Here is a 19,788-nt window from a genome sequence, read left to right on the forward strand (position 1 = left end):
AAAAAGTTGTGTATCCGTAAAATAAACCCAAAGCCTTGTATCCACAAAGCAGCAAAAGAAGAGTATCCACAAAATAGGTTAAGGGATGGGATGTGAATGTGCTCGTTGGGCCATGAATGAGAATAGAAAATGGGATTAGCTTACTAGCCTTTGGGCTTTGTAACTGGGCGCTGTGTAGGCAAGTAAAGTCACAAACTTGATCTTGTTCAAACGTTGGAACTTGCTTAACCATTTTACCGTAGAACTGGTCATTTCATATCAATTGTGACACATTTGGTGGTTTGAACTTAGTTAAAACCTTGAGTACAAAACATGCCAAGACTACATCAAATTGTTAATAAGTTTAAGAAGTTATGGACTTAAAAGTTGTGTATCCGTAAAATAAGCCCAAAGCCTTGTATGAACAAAGCAGCAAAAGAAGAGTATCCACAAAAAATGTTAAGGGATAGGATGTTAATGTGCTCGTTGGGCCATGAATGAGTATAGAAATGGGACTAGCTTACTAGCATTTGGGCTTTGTATATGGGCGCTGTGTAGGCAAGTAAAGTCACAAACATGATCTTCTTCAAACGTTTGAACTTGGTTCACAATTTGACCGTAGAAGTGGTCATATTATATCAATTGTGACACATTTGGTAGTTTGAACTTAGTTAAAATCTTGAGTCACAAAACATGCCAAGATTACATCAAATTGTTAATAAGTTTAAGAATTTATGGATTGAAAAGTTGTGTATTGGAAAAATAAGCCCAAAATCCTTGTATCCACAAAGTAGCAAAAGAAGATTATCCACAAAACAGGTTAAGGGATGAGATGTGAATGTGCTCGTTGGGCCATGAATGTGAATAGAAAATGGGACTAGCTTACTGCCTTTGGGCTTTGTAGATGGGATCAGGGTACTCATATTTGGGCCATGCAGATGTGAGCCTGATATTCACAAAACTGGCCCTACAATTATGACCGAGCATCTGCAAAATGAGTCTTTGTGATTAGTCGGCTTTTGCGGATGAGCCTCCCAACCCAATATGCAAATAAGAACTTGGGCTTGCGAATAATTGGGCTTTGCGGATGACTCTAAGACCATGAATATATGGATAGTGGGCCTAAGGCCCATGCGAATGCGTATATGTGTCTAGACCTATGTTTGTAAATATAGATAGGTTATGAAAATGGGAAAAACTAGCCAATGCTGTTTTAAATAGATTGGGTTTGCACATAAGCCCAAGTCCTTGAGTAACTAGTTTACTACACTAAAACCACTTAGTTCACTAAACAAGTTCCATTAATATCAGTTAGTTTAGTTAAGTCTAACTAGTCCAGTTAGTTTGTTAGTTTTGTCAATTAACAATGGTATGTATAACAGTTAGCCGTGTCAAATAAAGGAATCATGATACAGTCTGAACTATATCGACTTAAGGTGAGTTTCTAGACCCTTTCCTTTTAATGTTTTGGGGTTGTGTGCATACTCGTTAGCAAAGAAAGTTGATATTCATTGCTTTAATTAGTAACATATATCTTATGTTAGTATGTGTACATATTTGATTATATATGAATGTATGAATACTTGTAAGTGAATATTAGGGTAACTGACACTTGTAATATATGTGTATGATAGGATAGAAAGTGCTTTATAATTCTGCTAAGATAGGATAGTGTGTCCTTTATTATACTGCAAAGAAGGATAGCAGGTCCTTTATAATACTGAGAGGATAGAAAGTCCTTTATAATTCTGCTAAGATAGGATAGTGTGTCCTTTATTATACTGCAAAGAAGGATAGCAGGTCCTTTATAATACTGCGAAGTTAGGATGGAATGTCTTTACAATACTGCGAAGATAGGATGGCACGTCCTTTATAATAGTGCGAATATAGGACGACATATCCTTGTAATCCATGAAATGAATAAAGAGTTAAGAACGTAAGAAATTAAGTAAGAATGTAAGTGCAAGTTACGTGTAGAATGGTATCCATTGATACGAATGTGAATGTATGTGTAAGAATAACATATGACCTGTTAATTAAAAACTCACTCAGCGTAGCTGACTATTACCATGCGTGCAGGTAAGCAAGGTTTGTAAAGCTTGATAGTAGAAGATGATATCTAAGAAGTTGTTGGCATCCGAGTTAAGACAATCTTTTATTATGTAATTTTTAAAATTACGAAAAGCCAAAATTTTTTTGAATGATTGTTCAGTTTGAATGTTTAATCCACGTGAATGTTTTCAATTAACTATGATATGTAGCATTTGTATGTAAGTAAATCCCGCTATCGTAACGTGCTCGGGATCGAGGCCTTACACTTCGATTCCAAGATAATATGTTAAGTTTCCAATATCGTAAATTTCAACCCTATCTGACATGCGTAGTAGTTTAAACTCAACTAGGATACTCGAACTTGTCTCGATCATGAACAAGTCATCAACATACAACGCAACAATGAGAAGGTGTTTTCCTTCTGTCTTTTGATATACATAGTTTTCTTGATTTCCTTAACCATTATAAGGCGTTCGAAATCGGGTAGACTTTATTCTGTTAATTTTTTGTACATATTGATACTGGTTGGGTCAAAGTAACCAAAATTAGTTATGTGCTAAACCTTGTTTTATAATATTTCTTATATTAAAAATAAATAGTATGTTAAAACTGATCACCAAAGTTATTATTTGAAAAGGTAATATAATTTCATATATAAAATGATTTATGTACTAATGATACACTATGCCACCTCTTCCACCCATTGGATCCAAACCTTTGACACTATTGTTTTTGTTTCACCTATTAGACATAAAACTTAACACACAAGGAGTGATTCATTCATAGACATATTAAAAACATGGCATCTAATTTTTTGGTTAATTTGGTTATATCAAATCAAAATTTATGATGATTATAATTAAATTGAAAAGCATTTATTAATGTGTTGGAGAATTACCAATGTCGTTGCTGGAGAGAATGCAAACCAAGCTTATCTGTGATCTCTGCAGCATTCATAGCATTTGGAAGATCTTGTTTGTTAGCAAACACAAGCAGTACATCATCTCGCAGTTCATCCTATAACAAATGCCAGTTTCATTTTAGCATTAAATTCCTACTAAACTAGAAGATTCGATGAATAAAACAACTCTTTATACCTCACTAAGCATTCGTTGTAGCTCATCTCTTGCTTCAACCATACGATCACGATCATTGCTATCAACTACAAAAATAAGACCTTGTGTGTTCTGGAAATAGTGTCTCCACAAAGGTCGAATCTGCCAACAATTAAATCTGACTAATTCTATAAAAAAGAACGTAGGAACTTGTCCACTTTCTGATCGTTTGGCTCATATAACCTATATCGACCTGTTCTCGTTTCAACAATGTTAATAAATTTGACATATTACAACCCAAAATAACCAATTTACATGTAAATGCGCCAACTCGCAATCTCATAGTAATGGGAGACCACATCAAATCATGTGACATGCTTAGACATGATACATCTTATCTCTTAATAGGGATAAGAGAATTATTATAGATCTAGCTAATGGACTATAAATATGTTTAAGAATTACATTACCACAGCATAACATTTTTATAACATGTATGATGCCTATTTAATAATTGTTTGCTAGATCAATATTCAGTGATAGACTTTGGAAATTTTCTCAGTTGACCATCGTTATGTACTCACAGGGAGGGTTAGGATTTCTACACTATAATAGCACCAACAAAAAATTTCCTAGTGTATGGCCAACCCCCATATCACAAGGGTAAGCCCACCCTGGTAAATATTGGTAATATCATAGTGAGTTGGCTACTATGTGTGTATGTCAAGAAGAACAACTAATTTAATTATTGATTTGAAAGTCATATGTTACCTTGTCTTGACCACCAACATCCCAGACAGTGAAGCTGATGTTCTTGTACTCGACTGTCTCCACGTTGAATCCTGCCACAATACAAGTATATATGTTTTTAGTTTGCTCAGTTAATTTCCAACAATACAATGTGTATGGGAAAGAAGGAATGCACATTGAGACAATTTTATATAAATTAATGGGCTTTAGCTCTTTCATACCGATAGTAGGAACGGTGGTGACAATTTCCCCCAATTTGAGCTTGTATAAAATTGTTGTTTTACCGGCTGCATCGAGACCCACCATGAGGATGCGCATCTCTTTCTTCGCACACAAGCGCTTAAATAGCTTGGTGAATGACAGACCCATCTTTAGATCTAGTCATTTATAAATACAAATAATATTAAAAGTGTTAATTTCACTCCCACAAGAACTTAAATATTTATCATATTGCATAATCTATGATAGTTGTACAAAAGAGGAATTTGGTATGCATTCTAATAATAGAAGTAAAGTATCGGATCATCAACCTTCAAATCTAAGACCAGAAACAAACTTATTGAAGCTTAAGTTACAATTTAATATACAGGTATTGATTCATGCAAGAAGACAAACATGGAAGGATCAAATCACAGCAAAAACATATGTGCAATCAAACAATTAAAATCATCAATTTATGACATTTAGATTAAAATTGTAAAATTTGTTGATCCAAATTGTTGTTTAAACATAAAATGTATTTATGATTCGAAAGAATGTAAAATGGTAAAAACTCACGATCTGCCGAAGATCGGAAAAGTTGACGAAGAATGTTGACAAATTAGGTAACCACAAATGATGAAACCAGAGAAAAATTTCTTTCGAGAAAAGGTAATATAATATGATTGTTAATATTTCCTTTCAAAGAAGGGTCACTTTAATATTTTGGTATTACAAATGTTAAAATTTCACATAATAATAATAATATAATTTTTTACCAAAATTAAAACATCAAATGGTAGAATCCACAAATGGAACAAAGCCAACACGTATGGTTCAGAAAGCAAGAAGATGTGAATCACATAGCCGGAACTAGATCTAAAGTATGCAACTGTGTGTTAAGGCTTCGAGCCTCCGAGTGACATGTGACTATTTATAAAGGGTTATTTGGTTTTTAGATGTGAATCACATAGCCGGAACTAGATCTAAAGTATGCAACTGTGTGTTAAGGCTTCGAGCCTCCGAGTGACATGTGACTATTTATAAAGGGTTATTTGGTTTTTTTAATATTTTTTTCTAAAGAATATTTAAGTGCTCGTGCGCGAAGAAAGATGGTCCAATGACGGTAACAAGCGTATTAGTCCAACTTAACCGTACCATAATGTGTCTCTCTTACCCACAACTTAAATAATATTTATTAAAAAAAAGTCTATTCTCTCTCTAGGAAGGCGATTTTGGTGACTAACCCTATGCGATCGGCCGCATAGGGTTCTTGGCTTTTCTTGGGTTTTTTGTTGCTCTAATCTTGTTCCAATCCTTGGTTCTGATTGCTTAGCAGGTTTGTTATTGATCACGGCTATTGTTATAGTTTAGTTAGATCGATAACACCCTATTAATTGATTAAGGATCTTGTGGTTTTCAAGGTTAGGGTTGGTTCTTGTTTCTTGTTCTTGATTGTTCTTTGGGTTATTAGTTCTTGGATCTTTGGGCAGATTTGGATTAAGGTTCCATTCTCCTCTTGGTTCCTTGGATTCGGCTGGCTTGGGTTCCTTGGATTCGGCTGGATTAAGGTTCTTGTTCTTGGTTCTTGATCGTGTTCTTGGTTTTCTTGGCTGTTCCGTGAGATCTTGTTCTTGGCTGAGATCTTGCCCTTGATCTTGATCTTGTTATTGGCGGACCTTGTTCTTGATCTTGATCTTGATCTTGGTTTGGCCGATTCTTGTTCTAGATCTTGTTCTTGGCTGATTTTGTTTATTTGAGCGAGATATTGTTCTTGATTTGGTTTGATCTTGGCTGATTGTGTTTGACCTTGTTCTTGATCTTGATCTTGATCTTGGTTTGGCCGATTATTGTTCTTGATCTTGTTCTTGGCTGATTTTGTTTATTTTGAGCGAGATATTGTCCTTGATTTGGTTTGATCTTGGCTGATTTGTGTTTCCTTATTTATTGATCTTGATCTTGATATTGATTTTGGGGTATCTTGGCTGGATTTTTATTGGGGTTACATGGAGAATAAGGGTGGTATTGGTTCTGGTGATCATGTTATACATGGGTTTCCAGCGAATCGGGTAACGAACATTGATGGGGCTCCCCCTCGTAGGGGGGTTCTGAAAACTGGTTCTTCGGGAAACCCTAATGTTACGGGTTCGTTTGGTTCGTTTGCTGCAAACACTACATTCACCGCTCCGTTAAATGACGTTATCCATAATGTTGGTGGTTGTTCAGCCGTGGGGAACAAAGCTAGTGGTTGCTTGAGCGATAACAAGGGTATTGGATCAGGTTCGCTAAATAGTCAACAAGATAAGGATTGTTCAGCTTTTGTTCCGAACGAAAATAAGGTGGTTGGAGCTGAATCGTCTAATATTCAGAGGGATGTAGGGAAGGAAAAACATATGGAAAATTCAAAGCCTTCATACATGAGTGTTGTTCAACTTGAAAACAAAACATCGAAGGCAACTTTAAGAAAAGTAAATGTGGAATCAACGATGGATGGAGTTGATGTGGTTATACCGGTTGATTCTGTCAAGAAAGTTAAAGAGAGGTTTAATAATACTTTGTTTGGCTATTTTTTGGGTAATAGACTCCCTTTTCCGGTTGTTGAGGATTTTGCTAAGAAAAATTGGAACAAATATGGGCTTACGAGACTAATGATGAATGCGAAAGGGTTTTTCTTTTTCAAGTTCCATACGGAAGCTGGGATGATGAAGCTGATTGAGGATGGTCCTTGGATGATTAGGAATGTTCCCATTATTCTCCAAATTTGGACTATGGAGTCAGATTTGGAGAAGGAGGATGTACGGTCTGTTCCGGTTTGGGTCAAATTACAAAACATTCCCCTGGGTGCCTTTACTGAGGAGGGTCTAAGTATGCTCGCGTCAAGAATTGGGGATCCGATAAGTATGGACTCTTATACTGCTAATATGTGTAAGGAATCGTGGGGAAGAAGTAGTTTTGCTAGAGTACAGGTTGAGCTCCATGCAAATCAGGAGATTAAAAGGAAGCTTGTTGTTGCTGTTCCGGATACGTGGGGGGAGACAAATAAGATATCGGAGATTAAAGTTGAATATGATTGGGAGCCCCCCAGATGTTCTTTATGTGAGGTGTTTGGCCATTCGAACGCCCAGTGCCCGAAACAAGTTCACGATAGAAAGTTAAATGACGAACAAACGAAAGTAACTAATGATGATGGTTTCCAGAGGGTGAAGGGAAAGAAAAAAGTTAACACGCAAATCAAGAAACATAATCTTGTCTACCGACCGGTGGTTAAACCTGCTGTGCCAAAACCTATAAATAAACCATCCACTCAAGAACAAGACAATAATTATCCTGTGGGTAAACCTACAATGGCTAAGGGGGTCCAGTTAAAGGAAAATCATACTGTTCAAACCAGTAACAGGTTTGGTAAGTTGGCGGACGAGTCGGAAAGTGATGAAGATGATGATGATGTGGAGGAGTTGTTTACGGATGTGACATTCATGACAAAACGGGGTACACTATATTCATTACGTATCGAGTAAACGATAAATCGGTTAATTCGTAGTGTTTAAACGAGTAACCGACTGATACTAACTATGACCCGTATACATACTGAGGGGTCATATACGAGTTATATATATGTTTTAGAGGCTAACATATTGATATTTAGGCCTCGGTACGTTTAAAACTCTTTAAACGAAAAAGGTTTCGTTTATCGATACGCTATAAGCTTAAACGCAATCGTTAATATCAAAACAAGCATTGTAGCATCCGTTAAGCCGAAAAAGATTTATAAAACACTTATATGACATGTTCTAAGCCATCCGTGAAAATATTTTGGAATTTTACAACGAGTCAGTACGTTTTTCTTATTTTACAAAAATAAGCTGAAAAACACTCGTTTTTACGTTATTTCTCACACCCGAATTAATTTTCTTGCGAAAAACCGGACCCGAACTAAATTTAAAATGGGCTTTTCATGTTTGGGCTTGTATGCATAATTTAATGGGCCAAAACAGCCCATTAAGGAGCCCTTCATAGTTCCGATCGGCTAGAAAATTATACACCACACACCTTTTTATAACTTTCATCCTAAGCTATCTTATTCATTATAACACACAAATATTTCAAGTCCAGCAGCTCCAGCCCCTGTTCTCTCAACCTTCTTTCAAAAACCCTAAGGTAAGATTCAATTCTAACAAGTTTTAACAAAGTTTGATCCATATGATTAACATATAAACATGTTTTAATTAGTGTTAAACATGTTTAACCATCCAAAAACCCTAAAAATCAAGTAAAATTATGTTTTGATGTTAAACATGTTTACAAACCTGGAACATATACTTTTTTGGTCAAAAACACGGATTAGAACATGAATACAACGTTTTTACGGTTAGAAAGTTCGGTTTGAACCCAAAACCGAAACCCTAATTATCAAGGCTGTTACATGGATGATTTATGCTTGGTTTGATGTTATATGATATGTAGATATACTGAGTTTGCAACCCGAGACCCGGAAAGTCGTTTAAGCTAGCAAAATTCATCGAAAACCGACAAGGTAAACCCGTAATACTCGTTTAGGGGCTGTTTAGTATTAGGTTGTGACGTGCTTGTTGTTAGCTTGTGAAAATTTGCAGGGACATTAGGGATCATATAAATGAGTGCTTGTTCAAATTTGGTAATTTTTCGATAAACGGAGAATATTTGGTGAATTTATTCCCGTTTATGGGCGTTTATTTGGGAAAAATAGCAAAACATATTGAAAAATTATGAAACTTGGCTTTGGAGTTTGATATGGGATGGTAAGATCACTGGTAAAGTTTGGGAATCATTGGAATTGTCTAAGTATGGTTTGTGCAGCCATGGTTGAACCGAGTTTTAACAGCCGAAAAACGCACAAAAAGGCATTTTGTCAAAAGATTTAGGTTCTGGAAATTTTGCAGGGGCTATGTAGTCACATTGAGACCATTGGTAAAAATTATGGGATTTTTCGGAGGTCGTTTGATATAAACGGGCCATTTATTACATGATTATAACCTATTAAATGAATTTTTATAAATAAATAAATAATCATAAAATTTTTGGAAATATTTTTATAAAATTCTCCATGTCTTAATGTATTTTTACAAAAATTTACATAATTTATATGTAATTACATAATTAGTTATGATTTATTAAAGATTTAAATTATAATTGTTTTAACGAAACCGGCAGTTTTGTGTTTAACGGACTGACTGGTATGTCAAAATGTCAAAAGTGGTCAAATATCATATTTTTGAATGATATTGATAAAAACGAACTTTTTACGAGAATTCCGGACAATTCGGGTGGATTGTACGCGTTTTGTATAATCAAACCCGTATGAAAACGGAAACGAACCCTGCGATCAAACCAGACACCGAAACCTTAAAATTCTTTCATAAATCAAATCATTTTATCAATCAATATATTTACTTAAGTTTGTGTGATCTTACCTAATCCCGAAACGTATAAACAATCAACTGAGCTAGGCTCGGAAAACGGTGAAACTGAGCCAAATCCAGTTTTAAACATTTCATAGTATACAACGTCACAATCTAAGACTATAGTCATGTTCTGGGCCTAACAGCTATACCCAGATTATCTATACAGCCCGACTTAGCTTGAACACTGTACTAGTATTAACGATACGATACCGTTTATAGGAATCAGGCTATAAACGAGACATCTGACTATCTGACACGTAATTTCTGTGCGAACTACGATAAGGTGAGTTTCACGACCCCCACTTTCTAAACTGTGTTACGAACTTTTGGGGTGAAAAGCATGTTTACATAAACTGTTATACTTGAAAACGTGTGATGATGTGGATTATCTAAGTACTAACACTTGACAAGTCCCCACAAACACAAGTGATTAACTTCGTGCCGGTGGAGTGTGGATAGTACTATCGGTTTGACAAACCCAACTGTGACAGAGCCGGTGGGGTAAGCCGGAACATATGTAAAACCAGTTGCACATTGTCATTATATTTACATACTGCTATGTGGTGTTAGACATAGTACATACATGGGGCAAATTGGCTGTTAAATGCCAACGGGAGTGCATGGGCAGTGGAGGCCATGTGTTTTAGCTCGTTTCGGTTTCACTTGTGGCTTAGTATAATACATCATACACAGACATACATACATTCACACTGTAAACTTTACGAACTCGTGAACTGATTTCATTGATACTCGTGAAACTTGAAACTCACCAACTAGACGTAGTTGACCCGTTTTAACATGCTTTTCAGGTAAAGCAAAAGTGGAATGATTTGCTTACATGCTTGGTGTTAGGAAGAAAGTTGAATAGCTGTGAATAGACGCAGATGTAATACTATATAAGAAGCTCGTAAACCGGTTATGTGTTTTTCACATCTAGTTTGTAAACTTAGTACCAACCCATGTATTATGATGTAAATTAGTTATGAATTTCCTTATAAACAATGTTGTTGATACCAGTGTTATCTGTTACATTCCCGTATTACGCTTCCGCAACTACCTAGTCGGGGTGTGACAGAAGTTGGTATCAGAGCCATTGGTTATAAAGAATTAGGATGTCCCTTAGGATACCCTAAGATAACCGTAGGCTCGATTAACTCTGGGAATAAAATAATATTAAATAATATACACGAAAGATTCTTGTGATGAACGCGAATGGACAAGTGGGTTATTATGGTCCGGAACGTAATAACAGACTTGTTTGTACGAGGAAATTCGAGAAGAAGTCGATAAACAATTGAATAGGTAAAAACAGCAACATACATGTATAAAATATAATAATAGATAAATATTTGTGTATATAAACGATTATTTGTGCTTATGTGTATAAATACCTGCACGTATCTTACTATGATTAATATAGAAGGATACTATTCTTATTACTAACCATTGTGCAGGAATATGTCAAGATCTACTGATCGTTTACCTACTACCCTACCAACAAGGCCTGAGGAGGAGGAGGAGGAGGATCCGGAAGAAGAAACGGAGGAGGACCCAGAGGAAATAGAAGAAGGTGCAGATGCGGTAATTCCTTACGAGGTACCCGCAGATCAACCCGACTTATCGGGTTATCGTTGTGACACTTATCCCCCTAGGGAATCCCCTAGGAATGTTACAGGACAGGGAGCTACTAGTGCTTATCGTTCACCTGTTAGAGCACCCAGATCCCCTACTCCACCTGTACAGCATACACCAGTACCCCCACCCACTATTAGAAACCGTCAGACTGCTCGCATTTCAGTACGTCCACCTGAGCACACTTCTTTCCCACCTCGATCTACGTACCATAGGGGAGAAACATCGCGTGTCCGGGTAACAGAGATACCTATTCCTACTTGGGGTTTACCCGCCCCGGTACCCGAGCCACCTCGTCATTCTGATTCAGCATGGTTTGGTTTAGCGACTGATCAGCTTTTAGAACACTCACATACGATAAATAGCCTAAACCAGCATAGACACGATATGTATGATCACATGAGGTATATGCAGCAGGAAATCAGAATTGTACAAAGATCCAGTGCTGACAGCCACGGGCGTCAGGATCGAGCGATGATACTACTGGGGGCGTGTTTAGCGGTTAATGCGGCCCTAGTGGCTGCTGTGATTTGGTTGTGGTTCCATGTTGCAAAGAATGGATAGGACCTAGTAGTCTGGTCTTATATATATAGTCTTTTGATATCCCAAGTAGCATTTTGTACAGCGTGTTGGGCTGACTTGGGAGTTGTTTGTGGTTTTGTACTATCTCAAGCACTGGCCCTTATCGGGTTAAGTCTACATGTCACTTGGTGACAAATTTTGATACGCATATACAAGTGCTGGCCTATACCAGGTTAAGCCTATGCGCTAATTTTGGATGCATATGTACAGTAATGATTATAATTAATACAAACGTGTTTTCTTTGGCATAGTTATGTGTTGTGAAAGTGTGATATCGTAAAGTTGTGCTAGTCATGGTGAAACGATATTGATTATTTTATAGAATGGCCCCGAAGAAAACAAACACTTTGTCTGAGGCGGAAGTGGCCGCAATGATTGCTCGTCAACTACAAGCAGTGATACCAACAATTGTAGCCCAAGTCACTGCAGGCATACGTGCTAACAATACTGTTAATCAACCTACGAGCACCACCACGGCCACTGTTAATACATCTCCGCCGGACACTAATGTAGCCCCGGGTGTTACTACCCCGGTGAATACTGATACTGTCATAAATAATAATAACACTCTCCCAATTATGAATGTCACTGGGAACCCAGAACCTGTTGTGCACCCTGATAATATCCCGAACCCGAACCTTGTACCGGTTGTTAACACAACTAATAATAATAATAACCGAGAACCCCCGCGTCAGGAGTACTCATACAAACAATTTCCATTATATAAATCGATTGAGTTTAAGGGTATTGAAGGACCTGGTGGACTGGTCGAATGGATAGAAGACACCGAATTAGAAATTAATATAAGTAAGTGTCCACCGAACCGCGTTGTCAAATTTGTTACCAGTATGTTTCTAGACCAAGCGCTGATGTGGTGGAACACGGTAGTCCAAATAAGGGGACAAGATGCCATTAATCGTATGTCATGGGCTGAATTAAAAACCCTCATGTTAGAACAATTTTGCCCAAGAGATGAGATCCTGAAATTAGAACACGAACTTTGGAATTTGGAAATGAGAGGCACTGATCATCGAAGTTACATAAATCGTTTCGTTGAATTGACTCGTTTGGTACCATGGTCAATTATTCCGGAATCCAAGCGCATTGAGCGTTATATTTGGGGACTAACCCCAGCTGTGAGAAGTATAGTCTGTTCCGCAGCCCACCCAACTTTAGAGAGTGCCGTGTTACAAGCCAGCATCGTTACTTTTGACCTTACAAGAAATGGTGTATTAAGAGGTCCAGGAGAATCATCCAGTTTAAAACGAACTAGTTATACCTCTAGAACACAAGTGAAATCTCATAATAAACGAATATGCCCTACAACTCAGGACTATGCTATAACCAGTTTCGACATGAATCATGATACATACAAGGGGTCATTTCCGAAGTGTGGAAAGTGTAATTTTCATCATACTGGAAATTGTCAAACGATCATATGTCAGAGAAGCGGAAATATTGGGCATAATACCCCAAGTGGTAGAACAATAATGAATACTTCAAATCGACAGTTTCAAACAACCCAACCCCATCGTTCACAAACATCTAGTCACCAACCAATCCGACAACAATCTAATCAGCAAACTCCATCTACAATGAACCCTCGTACATGTTATAAATGTGGCAGTACGGGACATTTTCGGAGATACTGCCCCAATTTGAACCCGAGTACAGTGAGTAGACAGAACCAAGCACAAGCATCAACCTCCAATGCAGCTAAGGGACGCGCGTTTGTATTAGGACCGGGTGAAGCGCGTCATGATCCGAATGTGGTGACAGGTACATTCTTAGTTTTGGGTCAGTATGCTTCAGTTTTGTTTGACACGGGTGCCGATAGAAGTTTCGTATCTGTTAATTTCTTACCTTTAGAAAATATGCCGGTTAGTGAACTAACAAAACCATATACTATAGAACTCGCTAACGGTAAGTCTATACTTGTTAACCGAATAGTCCGAGACTGTTCCCTTATCCTAAACGACCACCCGTTCCTTATTGATTTACTCCCAGTGGAATTGGGAAGTTTCGATGTTATAGTCGGTATGGACTGGCTATCTAAGTATAAAGTTGAAATTGTCTGTAAGGATAAGACCGTTAGAATACCTCTTCCGAATGATGAGGCTATAATTGTTCAAGGTGAGAAATCTGGTACGGTACTGCCTCTCATATCTCAACTTAAGGCATTGAGATATTTACGCCAAGGTTGTACTTTATACTTGGCGAGCGTAACAGTTAAGGAACCCGAGGAAAAACGAATGGAAGACATCCCAGTGGTACACGAGTATTCAGATGTATTCCCCGAAGAGTTGCCTGGTTTACCACCGACCCGACAAGTAGAATTCCGTATTGACTTGATACCGGGAGCAGCACCCATTGCTAAGGCACCTTATAGACTTGCGCCTTCTGAAATGCAAGAACTGTCCAACCAGTTACAAGAGTTACTGGACAGGGGTTTTATTCGCCCTAGTTACTCACCGTGGGGAGCACCAGTGTTGTTTGTAAAGAAGAAGGATGGGAGTTTTCGAATGTGTATTGATTATCGGGAATTGAATAAAGTGACTATAAAGAATAGATACCCCTTACCTCGAATTGATGACTTGTTTGATCAGCTCCAAGGTGCGAAGTATTTTTTTCAAAAATTGATCTTAGATCTGGTTATCATCAAGTGAGAATTCAGGAAGAAGACGTACCAAAAACAGCCTTCCGAACTCGGTATGGTCACTATGAATTTTTGGTTATGTCGTTTGGGTTGACAAATGCACCTGCAGTGTTTATGGACCTTATGAACCGAGTTTGCAAACCTTACCTTGACAAGTTTGTGATAGTGTTTATCGATGACATTTTGATATATTCGAGAAGTAAGGAGGAACACGAACAACATTTGCGGGAAATCTTAAAATTATTGAGGCAAGAGAAGTTATACGCAAAGTTGTCCAAATGTGAGTTTTGGCTACAAGAAGTACAGTTTTTGGGACACATTGTGAATCATCAAGGGATCCAGTAGACCCAAGTAAAATTGAGGCCATTAAGAATTGGCAAATGCCTAAGTCACCAAGAGAAATTCGTCAATTCTTAGGACTAGCCGGGTATTATAGAAGATTCATTGAAAACTTTTCAAGTGTTGCACAACCTCTAACCCTCCTAACTCAAAAAGATCGAGCATATGAATGGGGGGAAGAACAAGAAATGGCCTTCTAAATGTTAAAACATAAGTTATGTGTGGCTCCAATATTAAGTCTTTCAGATGAAACTGATGAATTGGTGGTATATTGTGACGCATCTCGTAAAGGTTTAGGATGCGTACTGATACAAAGAAAGAAAGTAATAGCATATGCTTCCCGACAATTAAAAGTACATGAAAAGAATTATACGACCCATGATTTGGAATTGGGAGCAGTTATCTTTGCATTGAAGATTTGGAGACATTACTTGTATGGCACTAAATGTACCATCTATACTGATCACAAAAGCTTACAACACATATTTGATCAGAAAGAGCTAAACATGAGACAAAGGAGATGGGTAGAACTGTTAAATGATTATGATTGTGAGATTAAATACCATCCGGGTAAGGCCAACGTAGTAGCTGATGCTTTAAGCCGAAAAGACAGAATCAGACCATTAAGGGTACGAGCACTCGGAATGATTGTTCAAAATAGCCTAATCGAACAGGTTCGCGTTGCACAAAATGAGGCCTTGAAGGCAGATCAGCTAGAAAAAGAAGAACTACATGGAAATGAAAGGAATTTTGAGAAGAAAATTGATGAAGTATATTATTACAAAAACCGGGTCTGGATTCTAACACTTCATAAACTCCGAAAGCTGATACTTGATGAAACACACAAATCTAAATATTCTATTCATCCAGGTGCTGATAAGATGTATAAGGATGTCAAAGAATTTTACTGGTGGCCTGGTATGAAAAAGGATATAGCCGTGTATGTAAGTAAATGTGCAACATGTGCAAGGGTAAAGGCGGAATATCAAAAACCTTCGGGAATGTTACAACAACCCGAAATCCCACAATGGAAATGGGAACAAATTACCATGGACTTTGTGACACACCTTCCTAAAACCTCCAGAGGACACAACGCAATTTGGGTAATTGTGGACCGGTTAACCAAATCCGCACACTTTATTCCCATCCGTAACAACTACACCACCGAAAAACTCGCTCAAATTTACATCGATGAAATAGTATCTCGACACGGAGTACCTCTTTCGATCATTTCCGATCGAAACAGTCACTTTACTTCACATTTCTAGCAAGCAGTACAAGAAGCCTTGGGAACCCGAATCGACTTAAGTACAGCTTACCATCCTCAAACCGATGGTCAATCTGAACGAACCATCCAAACCTTAGAAGATTTACTTCATGCTTGTGTACTGGACTTCAAAGGGAATTGGGATCAACACCTCCCGCTCATTGAATTCTCTTACAATAACAGTTATCACAGTAGTATACAAGCAGCACCTTATGAAGCTCTATACGGGCGAAAATGTAGATCACCACTATGTTGGACAGAAGTGGGTGATACTCAAATTTCAAGATCCGATTTAATTCAGGAAACCACCGATAAGATTCACCAAGTTAAACAAAAATTGAAAGCTGCCCGTGACCGACAAAAGAGTTATGCCGATGTTCGCAGAAAACCGTTATCTTTTGAAATAGGTGATAAGGTATTTTTAAAAGTATCGCCATGGAAAGGTGTTATAAGATTTGGAAAGACTGGTAAACTAGCCCCGAGATACATCGGACCTTTTGAGATTGTTGCAAAAATTGGTCCCGTAGCTTATCGATTAAAACTATCCTTAGAACTGAGCACTATTCACGACGTGTTTCATGTATCGAATCTAAAAAAAAAAGTGTTTGACTGATGAAACGACAATAGTACCACTGGAAGATGTTCAGATCAACGAAAAACTCAACTTCGTAGAGGAACCGGTAGAAATTGTAGACGGGAAAACCAAACAGTTACGACACAACAAAATTTCATTGGTAAAAGTTCGGTGAAATTCAAAACAAGGACCCGAATATACTTGGGAACGAAAGGACGAATTCCGAAAGAAATACCCACACCTGTTCCCTAGAAAACCGATAACACATTAAATTTCGGGGACGAAATTTCTTAACGGGGGGAGAATGTGACATTCATGACAAAACGGGGTACACTATATTCATTACGTATCGAGTAAACGATAAATCGGTTAATTCGTAGTGTTTAAACGAGTAACCGACTGATACTAACTATGACCCGTATACATACTGAGGGGTCATATACGAGTTATATATATGTTTTAGAGGCTAACATATTGATATTTAGGCCTCGGTACGTTTAAAACTCTTTAAACGAAAAAGGTTTCGTTTATCGATACGCTATAAGCTTAAACGCAATCGTTAATATCAAAACAAGCATTGTAGCATCCGTTAAGCCGAAAAAGATTTATAAAACACTTATATGACATGTTCTAAGCCATCCGTGAAAATATTTTGGAATTTTACAACGAGTCAGTACGTTTTTCTTATTTTACAAAAATAAGCTGAAAAACACTCGTTTTTACGTTATTTCTCACACCCGAATTAATTTTCTTGCGAAAAACCGGACCCGAACTAAATTTAAAATGGGCTTTTCATGTTTGGGCTTGTATGCATAATTTAATGGGCCAAAACAGCCCATTAAGGAGCCCTTCATAGTTCCGATCGGCTAGAAAATTATACACCACACACCTTTTTATAACTTTCATCCTAAGCTATCTTATTCATTATAACACACAAATATTTCAAGTCCAGCAGCTCCAGCCCCTGTTCTCTCAACCTTCTTTCAAAAACCCTAAGGTAAGATTCAATTCTAACAAGTTTTAACAAAGTTTGATCCATATGATTAACATATAAACATGTTTTAATTAGTGTTAAACATGTTTAACCATCCAAAAACCCTAAAAATCAAGTAAAATTATGTTTTGATGTTAAACATGTTTACAAACCTGGAACATATACTTTTTTGGTCAAAAACACGGATTAGAACATGAATACAACGTTTTTACGGTTAGAAAGTTCGGTTTGAACCCAAAACCGAAACCCTAATTATCAAGGCTGTTACATGGATGATTTATGCTTGGTTTGATGTTATATGATATGTAGATATACTGAGTTTGCAACCCGAGACCCGGAAAGTCGTTTAAGCTAGCAAAATTCATCGAAAACCGACAAGGTAAACCCGTAATACTCGTTTAGGGGCTGTTTAGTATTAGGTTGTGACGTGCTTGTTGTTAGCTTGTGAAAATTTGCAGGGACATTAGGGATCATATAAATGAGTGCTTGTTCAAATTTGGTAATTTTTCGATAAACGGAGAATATTTGGTGAATTTATTCCCGTTTATGGGCGTTTATTTGGGAAAAATAGCAAAACATATTGAAAAATTATGAAACTTGGCTTTGGAGTTTGATATGGGATGGTAAGATCACTGGTAAAGTTTGGGAATCATTGGAATTGTCTAAGTATGGTTTGTGCAGCCATGGTTGAACCGAGTTTTAACAGCCGAAAAACGCACAAAAAGGCATTTTGTCAAAAGATTTAGGTTCTGGAAATTTTGCAGGGGCTATGTAGTCACATTGAGACCATTGGTAAAAATTATGGGATTTTTCGGAGGTCGTTTGATATAAACGGGCCATTTATTACATGATTATAACCTATTAAATGAATTTTTATAAATAAATAAATAATCATAAAATTTTTGGAAATATTTTTATAAAATTCTCCATGTCTTAATGTATTTTTACAAAAATTTACATAATTTATATGTAATTACATAATTAGTTATGATTTATTAAAGATTTAAATTATAATTGTTTTAACGAAACCGGCAGTTTTGTGTTTAACGGACTGACTGGTATGTCAAAATGTCAAAAGTGGTCAAATATCATATTTTTGAATGATATTGATAAAAACGAACTTTTTACGAGAATTCCGGACAATTCGGGTGGATTGTACGCGTTTTGTATAATCAAACCCGTATGAAAACGGAAACGAACCCTGCGATCAAACCAGACACCGAAACCTTAAAATTCTTTCATAAATCAAATCATTTTATCAATCAATATATTTACTTAAGTTTGTGTGATCTTACCTAATCCCGAAACGTATAAACAATCAACTGAGCTAGGCTCGGAAAACGGTGAAACTGAGCCAAATCCAGTTTTAAACATTTCATAGTATACAACGTCACAATCTAAGACTATAGTCATGTTCTGGGCCTAACAGCTATACCCAGATTATCTATACAGCCCGACTTAGCTTGAACACTGTACTAGTATTAACGATACGATACCGTTTATAGGAATCAGGCTATAAACGAGACATCTGACTATCTGACACGTAATTTCTGTGCGAACTACGATAAGGTGAGTTTCACGACCCCCACTTTCTAAACTGTGTTACGAACTTTTGGGGTGAAAAGCATGTTTACATAAACTGTTATACTTGAAAACGTGTGATGATGTGGATTATCTAAGTACTAACACTTGACAAGTCCCCACAAACACAAGTGATTAACTTCGTGCCGGTGGAGTGTGGATAGTACTATCGGTTTGACAAACCCAACTGTGACAGAGCCGGTGGGGTAAGCCGGAACATATGTAAAACCAGTTGCACATTGTCATTATATTTACATACTGCTATGTGGTGTTAGACATAGTACATACATGGGGCAAATTGGCTGTTAAATGCCAACGGGAGTGCATGGGCAGTGGAGGCCATGTGTTTTAGCTCGTTTCGGTTTCACTTGTGGCTTAGTATAATACATCATACACAGACATACATACATTCACACTGTAAACTTTACGAACTCGTGAACTGATTTCATTGATACTCGTGAAACTTGAAACTCACCAACTAGACGTAGTTGACCCGTTTTAACATGCTTTTCAGGTAAAGCAAAAGTGGAATGATTTGCTTACATGCTTGGTGTTAGGAAGAAAGTTGAATAGCTGTGAATAGACGCAGATGTAATACTATATAAGAAGCTCGTAAACCGGTTATGTGTTTTTCACATCTAGTTTGTAAACTTAGTACCAACCCATGTATTATGATGTAAATTAGTTA

General features: G+C 37.2%; 1 protein-coding gene across 1 annotated transcript; it reads right to left on the bottom strand.

The window, feature by feature from the left end:
* Positions 1-2,925: 2,925 nt before the first annotated feature.
* Positions 2,926-4,205, bottom strand: LOC143606770 (ADP-ribosylation factor-like). The gene is made up of 4 exons (XM_077082426.1): positions 4,058-4,205; positions 3,858-3,928; positions 3,129-3,248; positions 2,926-3,048 (listed from the first exon to the last, which is right to left on the bottom strand). The coding sequence occupies exons 1-4, from the start codon at positions 4,203-4,205 to the stop codon at positions 2,926-2,928; spliced, it is 462 nt and encodes a 153-aa protein (XP_076938541.1).
* Between the last annotated feature and the right edge of the window lie 15,583 nt (positions 4,206-19,788).

Source organism: Bidens hawaiensis, unplaced genomic scaffold (assembly GCF_021521415.1).
Source record: "Bidens hawaiensis isolate Kalapana, Puna unplaced genomic scaffold, B.hawaiensis_p1.1 tig00077074_1, whole genome shotgun sequence".
NCBI classification, from domain to species: Eukaryota; Viridiplantae; Streptophyta; class Magnoliopsida; order Asterales; family Asteraceae; genus Bidens; species Bidens hawaiensis.

What these genes read in the sequence shown, in the direction of transcription:
- LOC143606770 (XM_077082426.1), bottom strand. Translation starts at nt 4,205, where the DNA reads ATGGGTCTGTCATTCACCAAGCTATTTAAGCGCTTGTGTGCGAAGAAA. An exon ending in CACCACCGTTCCTACTATCG is followed by an intron (nt 3,929 to 4,057) that starts GTATGAAAGAGC and finishes GTATTGTGGCAG; the next exon opens with GATTCAACGTGGAGACAGTC. An exon ending in ATGTTGGTGGTCAAGACAAG is followed by an intron (nt 3,249 to 3,857) that starts GTAACATATGAC and finishes AATTGTTGGCAG; the next exon opens with ATTCGACCTTTGTGGAGACA.